Source organism: Lynx canadensis, chromosome C1 (assembly GCF_007474595.2).
Source record: "Lynx canadensis isolate LIC74 chromosome C1, mLynCan4.pri.v2, whole genome shotgun sequence".
Lineage (NCBI taxonomy): Eukaryota > Metazoa > Chordata > Mammalia > Carnivora > Felidae > Lynx > Lynx canadensis.
In genome coordinates this window covers 63029567-63044114 of record NC_044310.1, presented here as the reverse complement: position 1 = coordinate 63044114, position 14548 = coordinate 63029567, and the positions used below count along the sequence as shown (strand labels likewise).

The 14548-nt window shown below is 36.4% G+C and overlaps 1 protein-coding gene across 1 annotated transcript in view; it reads right to left on the bottom strand.

Moving 5' to 3' along the window:
* MSH4 (mutS homolog 4) overlaps window positions 1–14548 on the bottom strand; it is a 93860-nt gene that overhangs the window by 30648 nt on the left and 48664 nt on the right. Inside the window, exon 9 of the mRNA XM_030326872.1 lies at window positions 4007–4081. Coding sequence (XP_030182732.1) covers window positions 4007–4081 — 75 coding nt within the window. The remainder of the gene's footprint in view (window positions 1–4006; window positions 4082–14548) is intronic.

Genomic DNA, 14548 nt, shown 5'->3' with positions numbered 1-14548 from the left:
ACTGGGCTTGATCTCCCCAATAGTGAGATCCTGGCCTGATGAGAAATCAAGAGTCAGACGCTTAACCGACTGAGCCACCCAGGCACCCACTATCATTGTACATTTAGAGTACTCTACATATAATTCTAAAATCTGCGTTTTAAATATGCATTAAACTAAAAAAGTGCTTTACATATTTATAAAGAGCAATTTCTCCATTCTTTCTAATTTTTTTAATGTTTATTTTTGAGAGAGAGAGAGAAAGAGGGAGAGTGTGTGTGTGTGAGTGGGGGAGGGACAGAGAGAGAGACACAGAATCTGTTAACAGGCTCCAGGCTCTGAGCTGTCAGTACAGAGCCGGATGCGAGGCTGGAACTTGGGAATGGCGAGATCATGACCTGAGCCGAAGTCAGACACTTAACTGACTGAGCTACCCAGGCGCCCCAGAATTCTCCATTATTATATGGAAAAAGCAGGGATCTAATTTTGCTTAATGGAAACTGTAAGTGGTCACTATTTGAATAAACAGAAAAAAGAAGAAAACATAGTTAACCTGACTTTTACCTATTTTAGTTTGCTATAAGGCAATGGCAGTAATAACTTTTGCTTATGAATAGAAAATATTTAAATACTTTCAAAAACTGCAAAACTCATAAAAGCATAAAGAAAAACATTTAAATTACTTCTACCATTCTTCCAAATAAATAATCAAAACATGATGGTATATTTCCTGTCACTTCTTCAAATAAAAAATCTTTATATCATTTCATACTCCTTTTCTCCCCTACTTAATACTGCATCACAAGCATTAGAAACTTTTAATAAGGGGCACCTGGGTGGCTCAGTTGGTTAAGGGCCAACTTCAGCTCAGGTCATGATCTCAGGTTGTGAGTTCGAGCCCCACGTCAGGGTCTGTGCTGGGGTCTTCCTTTCTCTCTGCCCCTCCCGTGCTCATATTCTGTCTCTCTCTCTCAAAAATAAATGTTAAAAAAAGAGAAACTTTTAATAGTATAAATTTTTAATAAGTCATATTTCACCCTCTAGAAAAGTCTCTTCCCTTAATTCTGGAGTTGTATGCTACTTATAATTTCTCACTAATATAAATAATGCTGCAATGACCATAACTGGGCATAAATCTTGGTCAATATTTCTTAGGAGTTCTTTTGTACAGATTTCTAGTAGTATAACAGCATCAAAAGATAGATGTTGAAAAACTTCCTTGTGAAGTATGTACAATTTGTACTCCTACCAGCTGTCTATGAAGCTGTATGTTTTACTATTCTCTCATTAGCAGTTAAGTTGTATCAATTAAAGGAAAAATAAACCTTTGTTTTTTTGATATATAAAAAATGACTTTAATTTGTATTTCTTTGACTAATATTGAGGTTGAATATTTTTGGTACTATTTATTAACCCCTTTGATTTCCATTTTAGGAGCATTTTGCATATTTCTATTGGTATTCCAGTATTCTCTTATGAAATTACATGAGTTTTATGACAGAAAGTAATATTTTGTCTGTTATAAATTTTTCCTATTTTTACACCATGAAAAGTTTTTATTTTATTTTTTTAAATATGAAATTTATTGTTAAATTGGTTTCCATACAACACCCAGTGCTCATCCCAACAGGTGCCCCCCTCAATACCCATCACCCACCCTCCCCTCCCTCCTACCCCCCAACAACCTTCAGTTGGTTCTCAGTTTTTAAGAGTCTCTTATGATTTGCCTCCCTCTCTAACTTTTTTTTTCTCCTTCCCCACCCCCATTGTCTTCTGTTAAGTTTCTCAGGATCCACATAAGAGTGAACACATATGGTATCTGTCTTTCTCTGCCTGGCTTATTTCACTTAGCATATCACTCTCCAGTTCCATCCACGTTGCTATAAAAGGCCACATTTCATTCTTTCTCATTGCCACATAGTATTCCATTGTGTATATAAACCACAATTTCTTTATCCATTCATCAGTTGATAGACATTTAGGCTCTTTCCATAATTTGGCTATTGTTGAAAGTGCTGCTACAAACATTGGGGTACAAGTGCCCCTATGCATCAGCACTCCTGTATCCCTTGGGTCAATTCCTAGCAGTGCTATTGCTGGGTCATAGGGTAGATCTATTTTTAATTTTTTGAGGAACCTCCACACTGTTTTCCAGAGCGGCTGCACCAGTTTGTATTCCCACCAACAGTGCAAGAGGGTTCCCGTTTCTCCACATCCTCTCCAGCATCTATAGTCTCCTGACTTGTTCATTTTAGCCACTCTGACTGGCATGAGGTGATATCTCAGTGTGGTTTTGATTTGTATCTCCCTGATGAGGAGTGATGTTGAGCATCTTTTCATGTGCCTGTTGGCCACCTGGATGTCTTCTTTAGAGAAGTGTCTATTCGTGTCTTCTGCCCATTTCTTCACTGGATTATTTGTTTTTTTGGGTGTGGAGTCTGGTGAGCTCTTTATAGATTTTGGATACTAGCCCTTTGTCCGATATGTCATTTGCAAATATCTTTTCCCATTCTGTCGGTTGCCTTTTAGTTTTGTTGACTGTTTCCTTTGCAGTGCGGAACTTTTTTCTTCATGAGGTCCCAATAGTTCATTTTTGCTTTTAATTCCCTTGCCTTTGGGGATGTGTCAAGTAAGAAATTGCTGCGGCTGAGGTCAGAGAGGTTTTCTGCTTTCTCCTCTAGGGTTTTGATGGTTTCGTGTCTCACATTCAGGTCATTTATCCATTTTGAGTTTGTTTTTGTGAATGGTGTAAGAAAGTAGTCTAGTTTCATTCTTCTGCATGTTGCTGTCCAGCTCTCCCAGCACCATTTGTTAAAGAGACTGTTTCCTAATTTTCTTTGGCCTTTACTTTGCCTTTGACATGTCAAAGCTTAAAATTTGTGTTTTATCAAATCTATCAATTGTGGGGGATGATTTATTATACTTCTTTCATTCTAAGAAAGATGGCAACATTTTTTAAAACTTTTGCCAAATTGTTTTCATTATATAGTATTTATTAGAATGAACTCTATAACAAAATTCTTCCACATTTTCCATTATTTTTTCTTTAAAAAAGCAGTTCTTCTTTGTCACCTTAATTTTTAAAAATGTTTTGCACAGGGGTGCCTGGCTGGCTCAGCTGGTAAAGCATGAGACTCCTGAACTGAGGGTTGTGCATTTGAGCCCCACACTGGGTGTAGAGATTATTTAAATAAATATATGTTTAAAAACAAGTTTTGCACATTTTAGTATTTAAAATATAGTATTTGTTAAAAAATCACATCAGAGGTACTTCAAGTAAGAGTTAGAAATAAATACTAAAATCAAGTGAACAGGATATTGATATAGTCTCAAAGTATCTCTCCATAGATTAATAACTTCACAGTGAATTGATCAAAGTTCATATCACCAGAATGTGGAATGGTATCACGTGCCTCCTGATGTGATGTACTAAGAAAGGTACAACTTTTCCCATAAAGTATTACTGCTGAATATGTACAAGCTAAATTTAATCATGAGAAAATAACCATACACACAAATTGAGGAATATTCTATAAACAACTGCCACTCTTTAGAATGTTAATATCGTGACAAAGAAAGGATGAGAAACTTTTAATTTAAAAATGTATAAAGAAACATGACAGTAAATACAATGCATGGTCTTGGGATTGACCCTGTACCAAGAAAAGAAATCCATTAAAAATATTATTAAAACAATTAGAAAATTTTGAACATATTGTACACATAATAGTATTGGATCAATGTTAAATATCCTATTTTTTTTAATTACACCATGTTTATTTAAGAAAACATCTTTGTTCTCAGAGATCTACACTTTAGTATTTAGGTACTGTAATTTTCAAATAGTTCAGTAAGAGTAATGATAAGTATAACAATTGGTAGTGTCTGTTGTGTGAGTAAGGAGAGAATATGGAAATTTATTATACTATTCTTGCAACTTTATCTAAATTTGAAATTATTTGGAGACAAAAAGTTTTTTTAAAAACTGATGCTAGACATGTTTTGTACAATATACAGCTAAAGTTACCTTTAAAGGATCCACAAGTTCCAAGGTATGTTTTAGGTATATTAAATTTGTTATCTTTGATTCAGCTGCATTAACCTATTAAGATAAATGTGGACACCATAAATACACAATATAAGAATGGGTTTTCCTCTTGAATATTCTACACTGATCATATTCATACATTTTTATATATGAACCTACTCAGCATAGACAATATAGACGATAGTTACAATTACTGACCCATCATAAGCCTAGTGCACTAGTTTCCAGAAAGTCTGACAATGAGGAGAGTTCATCTCATTGTGTCCAACTTTCATTTCTACTTCAGCCCTTTGGGTCCAGCTTAACCTACAGTAGTGACAGGAGATACAGTTCAATCCTGAACGGTACCAAGAGACTAAGATTAACTGAAAAAGGCACAAAGGGTATTTGTGGCAAGATGATATTTGAAAAGCTTCATCCAAACCTCCCAGATAGCTACGGAATGACAAATTTCCCTCACCGGTTCCTGTTTGTGCAAGTAAAACAATTTCCGTAATTCTAGTTGTCCAAATTAATTATAGTTTTTCAAGGTAAAGCAATATTAGCATTCAAAATTTTATAAATGAACTTTTTATAAATCAAATTATACTATCCCTAGAACAAAACAGTGGTACTAAACCTGGGGAAATGAAGAATTTTTCTGAATGGACAAATCTACCAATACAGACAAGGGGTTTCCGGATATCACATTATGATATAATGTACCTGATATAGCACTGTTTCTTTTTGTAGTCTTCTGACCTATATCCTTATTGCACAATACCTGGACTGTTCAGTGACCATATGAGCCAATTAAGAAGAAATACCAAAATAAATGTTATTAGCCCCAAAACAAGTTACCTCATGCTCAGAAGATTAAAAATAAGTAATAGTCACCAAACAGAAGACAACTTTCATCCCTATTACCAAAGGAGAATATCTTCCAAAAATACCAATTTGCCCTTGAAGAACAAGGTGGAAGGATTAACTCTAATGAATATCAGATTATAATAAAGTTAGAGCAATTAAAAAAAACTGTGGCATTAGCACAAGGACAGAGAGAAGGACCAATGGGACAGAGTCTAGAAATAGACCCAAACGTATGATTTAACCCAAGCATTTGACTTATGACAAAGGCTGACTATAGAGTAATGGGGAAATGATAGTCTTTTCTATAAATGATACCAACAAGATTATGAATCTGTATGAAAAAAAAGGAAATGTGGCCCCCTTCCTCAAACCACATAGAAATATCAATTCCAAATGGATTACAGATCTAAATACAAAAAAGTGAAACAATAAAACATCTGGAATATATGAAAGAAGAATTTCTTTACTACCTTGGGTGTTCTAACTAAGTTATTTAAGTTTCTTTATTTTAAGGGAGAGAAAGTGTGTGCATGTGGGAGAGGAGCAGAAAGGGGGAGAATTGCAAGCAGGCTCTACACTGTGAGCACAAAGCTAGACACAGAGGTCAGTCTCACAAACCATGAGATCATGACCTGAGCTAAAGAGTCAGATGCATAAATGACTGAGCCACCCAGGCACCGTTTTTTTTTTTTTTTAAGTTTGTCAACTTTTAGAAATTTTATAATTGATGATTTGACATACATTAATCACAGGGCCAACTAATGGCCAAAGTTGCCTATATCTCTCCCATGGTCTGGTTTTTGTGGGTGCACAGAAATCATATTACAAACCCTACAACCACAAACTCCAACATTTGTGTTTTTACTTTCTACCTAATAGGGGACATTTCCACCTAACAACTTCTCACTCCTGTAGTAATAAAGGCTTTTGTGATATTCTCCCCTCATTCCTTTGGCTCCTGACCAACGCTGGTACTTCCCCATGTGACCCCATGTTGCAAGCTCCCCTCTCTCAGAAATCGTAAGTAATAAAAATCTTCTTTTAATAACATCAGCCTATGTCATCACTTAGTCATCTCCATAAATTAAAATCCCACGGGTACAGTCAAGACATTGGGGTAGGTAAAGACTTCTTATGCAGGATACAACAACCACTATAAAGGAAAAAGCATAAACTAGGATCTACATTTAAATTAAGAACTTCTAATAAGTCACGCAAAGAAAGTCAACAAAGATCTCACTGATATGTGGAATCTAAAAACAAAGAAAAAACCAAGCTCATAGACACAGAGAATAGACGAGGGGCTGCCAGAGGCAGGGGGTGGGCAAAATGGAAGAAGGAGGTCAAAGGCACAAACCTCCAGTTGTACACTAAATAAGTCATGAGGATGTAATGGACAGCATGGTGACTATAGTTAATAATACTCCTGCATATTTGGGGCACCTGGGTGGCTCTGTCAGTTAAGCGGCCGACTTAGGCTCGGGTCATGATCTCGCGGTCCGTGAGTTCAAGCCCCGCATCGGGCTCTGTGCTGACAGATTCTGTGCTTCAGATTCTGTGTCTCCCTCTCTCTGACCCTCCCCCATTCATGCTCTGTCTCTCTCTGTCTCAAAAATAAATAAACGTTAAAAAAAATAATAATTGAACAGTGATTCTAAGAAGTACAGGCAAGAGAGTAGGGAAGAGCAGCAATACGGAATACACTGCTGATCATGATATCGCTACATGGCACCGTGGCTCAATCCTGGAGACCATTCAGAGATGGTGTAGAGTAAGCTTCAGAAGCTATCTCCAGAGGTAAGGAAAATGGCATATTTATTAACCAACTCCTGTTTGGTATTGGTTAAGATCTATTGCTGGGCAACCACTCCCTGATTACCCTCAAGTTTCTCATGTGGCTAAAGAAAGTCCTCAGGCAGTGAGTTTCAGTTGTTTGTAGTAAGAAGACTTCCTTGTACAAAAGTGAACGCCAAGGGGACATGGGTGGCACAGCAACAATATCTACTCTACAACACTGGGTAAAAAAGCCAGTGAAATGGGAAAAGATTTGTGCAACACACAAAAACAACCAAGGAATCATAAAAGCTCTACAAATCCCAAAAAAAGATAACCCAAAATCGGCAAGAGACATTCACAAAAGAAGATATTCAAATGGTCAATATACATATGAAAGGATGTTCAACCTCATTATCAGAAAAATGCAAATTAAGAACACAATGAAATACCACTAGCTACCAATCACTATGGCTAAAATTTTTAAACTGATGATATTAGGTTTGGGGGAGGAGTAATGGGAATTCACATACACTGCTAATAGGAGTATAAATTGATACGATCATTCTGAAAAACATTTTCATTATTACTCAAGTTGAAGATATGCATTCCTCATGACTCAGAAATTCCACTCCAAACTATGTGCCCAATAAAAATATGTGCACAATTATATAAGGAAATATTTACAATACTGTTTAGCAACATTATTTGTAATTTCCAGAAACTGTCAACAACTCAAAAGTCCAACAGTGAAGGGGCGCCAGGGTGGCTCAGTTGGTTGAGCATCTGGCTTCGGCTCAGGTCATGATCTCACAGTTTGTGGGCTCGAGCCCCGCATCAGGCTCTGTGCTGACAGCTTGCTCAGAGCCTGCATCCTACTTCAGATTCTGTGTCTCCTTCTCTCTCTCTGCCCCTCCCCTGCTCATGCTCTGTCTGTCTGTCTCTCAAAAATAAATAAATGTTAAGAAAAATTTTTTTAAATAAAAAAAATTTAAAAATTCCAACAGTGAAATAAATAATGGCATATTCATACAGTGAAAGATTACATAGCAAGAGAAATAAATGAGCTATAGATAAATGCAACAACATAGTTAAATCTCACAAACATAATGTTGGCCAAACAAAGCCACATATAAAAATGCACATGAATGTTTCCTTATATGTGAAGTTTTTTAAAATAATGGGTAAAACTAGATTAGAAAGAAAAACAAGAACACCATTACAAAAAAGTAGTTTCTTTTTGGAGGGAGGGAGAGAATAATGAACCAAAAGAAGCAAAACTGGAGTTTTTAAAGTAATGGCAAAACACCTATTTCTTTACCTGAGTGGTCATTACGCGGATGTTCACTTTGGCAATGCTTGAAGGCATTTTTGGTTGTTACAACCGGAGAGATTCTATTAGCATTTAGTGGGTAGAAGCCAAGGTTACTGCTAAACATCCTAGAACACATGGGACAGGAAAAGAATTATCCAGCCCAAAATGTCTATCATGCCTAGGTTGAGAAATTCTGCTGTAGAGGAGCTCTTACTACAAGCATACAGATACTCTTACACTTTCATATCACTGATGCTTTCTTCCCTGTTTGTTCCTTCTCTGTATCCCTCTCTAATCTCTCTACACTTTGCTGGCTTCTAAGAAGTAAGCTGCCATGAATCCTACAGTTGCAAGAAACTAAATATTGCCAGCACCACAAGAGTGGGTACATAGATCCTTCCCTAGTTGAGTACTCCACGTGAGTATTCCACCTTGGATGACATCTTAACTGCATGCTGAGAGACCCTAAGCAGAGAATCAAGCTAGAATGTACATAGACTTCTGATTCACAGGAACTTTGAGATAATAAATATGTGCAGTTTTAAGCCACTATGGTCATGGTAATTTGTTATGCAGCAATAGACAACTAATTCAGGGTCTCTTTACAACTTTCTTCTTCAAAGCTGACAAGAGAGAGAATCTCTTCACGGGGAATTACGAGCTAATTCTCTACTGCCCTTTTGCATTTTTGCCTATCTTCTGAGCAAAGACACTGACTGCCTTTGTTCTGGACAGTCTTTTCAAAGATGTTTGTATAGTGAGTAGTTTTGAAAGATACAGTGTCTCCTTCTAAAGCAAAGGGTGAGTTTGTTTACAGTCTCAGAAGATTAAGATGATATCTCCTCCAGAACAGTAGGCAAAATACTTATTGCTCGTTATAAAAGATCCAGGTTCCCTAATCTCTGAAATTCTCCCCTGTACAACACACTGCATGTGCAGGGGTCACCTGGCTCTCTTCACTTCACCCAGTGGGAAATGGAGTTTGGGGAATCAGTCTAAGAAAATGCTAATACTCTAGCTACTGCTTGTTCTAAATACTAAAGTCCTGTCTCTCTGACCCAGGAGTCTTGTGTCTTCTGTCAGCATCTACCAAATTGGCAGGCTAACTTGTTAGCTTGCAAGTAGGTTAGAATATAATATCCCTTAGAGTTTCTGATAATACTATGCTGTAATTGTTTTTTTACCCCAATCTCCACTGGATTATAAATTCCTTTGGATTAGAGACTTACTTCTTATTGGATCCCTAGAACTTGTTGCAATGCTTAGTAAAATAACTTGCTGAATAAATTTTTAAAAAGCAATGTACTGTACTAGATATTCTATATGGCAGCCTAACATCAGTGGGAAAAATATTAAAAGTTATTCAAAATAAAGCAAAGATATTTGGATAAGAACTTGGAAAAACTTGCTTTTTTTGTTTTTTAAAAGGGTGTAAATAGTCTCCTTTTTAAATTAAGTGAGTTCTATGCCCAATGTAGGGTTTGAATTCACAACCCTGAGTTCAAGAGTTACATGCTCTGATGGAGCCAGCCAGGCACCCCAGAAAAACTTCTTTAATATCAAAATTTTCAAATGTTGGAGGAAGTATTTTGGATGTTTAAAATGGAAAATACGAGCATTCTTTATGCATACATTGAAAGTAAGGTTATAAATATTATATAGAAAGAAAAGACATTCAGGTTAATCAAAATAAGAAATTTAAGTTTCATTCTCAGGGAATACTGATGATCCAGAAAACACCATTTTCTAAAATCAATATTCTTAAGAAGAAAGTATAAGAACTCATCTTAGGCAAATAATTCCACACTGGAAATTTTCAGAGAAAATTTAGTTCGTTTAGAAGTTTAAGATAATCATATAATTCAGCCAATGGAAGATTTAGTTCATTCACAAGTTTTGGCAAATCATGCAATTTAACCAGCACAAGTCTGAACTAATTTAGTAAATATTGTGTTTAATTAAGATATACATGCTTATATCAAATGAGGAAAGAGCTTAATTTAAAGTATATCTCCAGATGGTTAAGAAAAAAAAACAGCAACTAAGAAACAGTATAAGGAATACTGAAATTCATGAATCAGTATGAAGTCAATATATTGCTTAGGGTTCCTCAAAAATTAGTAAATCTGAAAAGTATTTTAAAGGCTTCCACAAAGGACTGATGTGCTGATTAGGCAAATATTTACAGCTAGGACCAGTCCCTCCAAAACTAAAAAGGATGGAAAGTAACACCAATCCTTAAAAATCTTATGGAAGTAGCTATTGATTTTCTTTTCTGGACAGGAAAAAAGGAGTCCAGATTCTCAGTTTACATAATTACCTTAAATCTTCCCCAAATGACTTTCCTAAAGTCTGAGAGTCAAACTGATTACAGATGCTGGCTAGCTAATCAAAGATATTTATGAGAGAGCTAGTTGGCCAAACTAACATTCCCTTCTTAATATTACCAGAAACAGTCTTATGCAAAATAAAACAAAACGAAAACATGTATGTTACTAATTCTTATAGCTAGTGACACTAAATTATGAGGCTGTATGACTATATAATACTATATATTACATGAGTTAACAACAAAAAGACTGCTCTTAGGTATAATCTGAGGATTTTTTCCTATAAAAAAAAATGAAATGAAACCTTAGTTTATATACTGTTATGGGTTGAATTGTGTCCCCCCAAAAATATGTGTCAAAGTCTTAACACTCAGGACTTCAAAATGTGATCTTATTTGCAAACAGGGCCATTGTACAGGCAATGAGTTAAGATGATATCATACTGTAGTAGGGTAGACTCTTAATTCAATGTGACTGGTTACATGTAAAAGACAGCCACGTGAAAGACACACAGGGAGACTGCCATGTGACAAGGAAGGGAGAGACTGCAGTTATGCAGCAGAAAGCCAAAGAGCAATAAAGACTGCCAACAAACCACCAAAAGCTAGGAAGAGGCAAGAAAGGATTCCCCTGTAGGTTTCAGAGGAAATATGGCCCAGCCTGTTGACATCTTGATTTCAGACTTCCAGCCTTCAGAACTGTGAGGCAATATATTTATCTTGTCTCAAGCCATACAGTGACTAGTATTTTGTTTCAGAAGCCATAGGGAGCTAGTAAACATAGTAATTATCAGTATAGAGTGGCCAGTATCAGTAGTATAGAGTGTCCTATTCCTATGCTGCATTGCATTTTTCTGTGTAAAACATGTCATTCATAAGTAAAACTGTTTCTCAAGTTAAGATATTTTTTATTTGAAAATATCACCCAAGGCAGTGGAATCTGGCAAAAGATTATAAAGGCTCTCTATGTTTATATTCATAACTGATTGTTCATTTTAAGTCTCTGAAAGTCCTAAAATATTTAACGGCTCCAAAAAGACAGCTCAACAAGTAAAAAAAAAAAGAGGTGTGTGTGTGTGGGGGGGGGGGGGGAGAGAGAGAGAGAGAGAGAGAGAATAAAAGGTTAATGACACACACTAGCAAAAGTATATCCAAAAGTAAAATGAAGAACCTTCCCCGTATATTAAGAAATAATTTTATTTTAATATGAACACTGTGTTTTAATATTAGTTTTCAGGGTCCAAACAGGAAGAAGAGAGCATCCCTGGTATGGAAGAAGCAAAGCCAGAACAAAGTAAGAATGGAGAGGTGGTACAGCACAGAAGGAGAAGGAAGGTACCATAATGGAGGGCTGCCCAGCACAGAGTATATGAACCTGAACAAGGTCAAGAGGGTATCCACACAAGGGGAGAGAAGGCAGCCTGGTGTAGTAAAACCTATGGAAAGTCTCTGTGTAGGAGGGCATTTTAATACAGAGTATCAGAACCCGAGAGAGGTGAGATGGAGAAGGATGGTTTAGTAGAGAATGCTAGAACACAGGCAACAATGAGGATGACATCATAGGACAGAGAGTGGCAGCAGTCAGAGACTGGTCACATAGATGGGTCAAATATGCTAATATATTAAGGATACTGAGAGCCAGATTTCTCATTGTCAGAGAAGGGAGTTACTAATATTGAAGTAGAGAAAATGAATATGAACCTTGGGATGTCAAACTGAAATTGGAGGTATTGTTGTGAACTGATAGTTTTCAATTGTACAGATGGATATAGAAATAAATATAGAGGTAAATGTGTATATATTTATACATTTACTCATATACGTATACTTATTCCCTATTCATGAGAAGGCTTGGGAGCAGTGACACCCCAAAAGTAAAGACTGCCCAGTGCCCAGATCTTGATTTCTAAATGTCATAGCCCATTAAAATGAACCAGAGCTCCTGGGGGGAACTGGCTAACTCAAAGGCTAGGCAGAGAAAGTACAAAAAAAGCCTGGTTCATTTTCTTGAGCCAAAAAGTGATAAAGGCTCAAAGAATGATGGGTGTATTTCCAAAGGACTTAGAGACCAATTAAAAGGGGCTTGTGTTAGTCAAATCTGAAACAATTTGAGATTCAAAATAAATATTGATAGTAATATTGACCGTAAAGGATTATAACCTATTTATTTATTTTTTTTCAACGTTTATTTATTTTTGGGACAGAGAGAAACAGAGCATGAACGGGGGAGGGGCAGAGAGAGAGGGAGACACAGAATCAGAAACAGGCTCCAGGCTCCGAGCCATCAGCCCAGAGCCTGACGCGGGGCTCGAACTCCCGGACCGCGAGATCGTGACCTGGCTGAAGTCGGACGCTTAACCGACTGTGCCACCCAGGCGCCCCGAGTTATAACCAATTTAATATGAAACCATGAATCCACAGAGATTAAATACAATGAACATTTGATAATAGGATATTTACATAGTCTCAAAGTACCTCCCCAGAGAATACTTTTAATTACATAAGGAAAATAGTAATTTTATAGTGGAGAAGCAAAAAAAAAACCCCTTCAAGTACACAAAGTTATTATCATCATAATGGAACAAATCAAAATCATGAGCCATCTAATAAGATGTCATAAGAACACTGCCTCATTTCTGTGATATTCCTACCAAAGATACATTACCTGAATCTAATAATGAGGAAACATCAGATAAACCCAAACTGAAAGATAATAACAGACCTGTAATTTTCAAATGTCAAGGTCATGACTGAAGCCTAAATAGACAAAAAACTAAAGGTAATTTTCTGCATCTCAACTGAATCCTTTTCCTGTGAAAGGACATTATCAGCACAATTAGCAAAACTTGAATCGGGCCTGAGACTTAAAGGTATTATCACTGTTTATTTCCTTACTTTGAAGATTTATTGTGGTTGACTAGAAGAATATCCTTGTTTATAAGAAATACTAATGTATTTGGCAGTGATAGAACATCATGTCAGCAAGTTACTCTTTTTTTTTTAATTTTTTTTTTAACATTTATTTATTTTTTGAGACAGAGAGAGAGAGAGAGAGCATGAACAGGGGAGGGTCACAGAAAGAGGGAGACATAGAATCTGAAACAGGCTCCAGGCTCTGAGCTGTCAGCACAGGGCCTGACGCGGGGCTCGAACCCACAGACCGTGAGATCATGACCTGAGCCGAAGCCGGACGCTTAACCGACTGAGCCACCCAGGCGCCCCAGCAAGTTACTCTTAAAATTAAAAAAAAAGAGAAGCTTTTTGTAATGTATTTGCAAGTTTTCTGAAGGTTTGAGATTTTATTTAATTTTTATTTTTTTAAATAAACCTTTTTTTTAAAAGGTTGAAACCTTTTAAAGATCTTACATGCTACCAGAGAATGGAGGGGGCAAAGTCAGGAAATCTCAATGGTTTCACCTTGTCAATAGGAACATTATAAGCTACAAGGCAGTGGAGAAGTACCTTCCAGTTCTGAAGGAAAATTATTTCCTGGATAGAATTTGATTTTCAGCTATCAATCAATTATGAGAGAATAATAAAACATTTCAGAAATGCAGTCTCATTCTTTTTCAGAATGTGCTCTAGAGAATGTGCTCTACAAAAAAGGAGAGAGTAAGCCAAATCAGAAGACAACCTGGGACACAAAAAAAACGAGATTCAACACAGGAGAGACAGAAAAATGCTGAAGAGAAACCTGGGGCCACAGCTGTAGACTAAACAGAGGGGCAACCAGTCCAGATTGGAACAGGTCAGAAACCAATGAGAGAGGCATCTTCAAGGTGTTGAAACTGATTATCTATAGTGAATCAATACACTGAGAGCATATTTTAAATCTGCTGAGAGGATATTGAGATACTTGATGGAAATATGTATGCCTGAGTTAGTGAAAGCATACAATAAAACATACAAATAGAAAAAGTTATTCATTCTGAGGAAAAAACATGTAAAAAGTAATGCAAGCTCAACTCTGTGTAGCATGGATAATCGTATTAATTTTTATCTACTAAGATTATGTTGTAACCCTACTGGGTGATGAGAGGTAAGGAAGTGTCCATGTTTATGAGAAAATAAAGAGTTAAAGATTCATCCTTCTGCCAGGAAGTTAACATGTAATGTCAAAGGATATCATCAAGAAAGTAAAAAAACAACCTAAAGAATGATAGAGAACATTTGCAAACCATATATTCAATAAGGGCCTTATATCTGAAATATATAAAGAACTCTTATAACTCAATAATAAGATAAAGAACCCAAT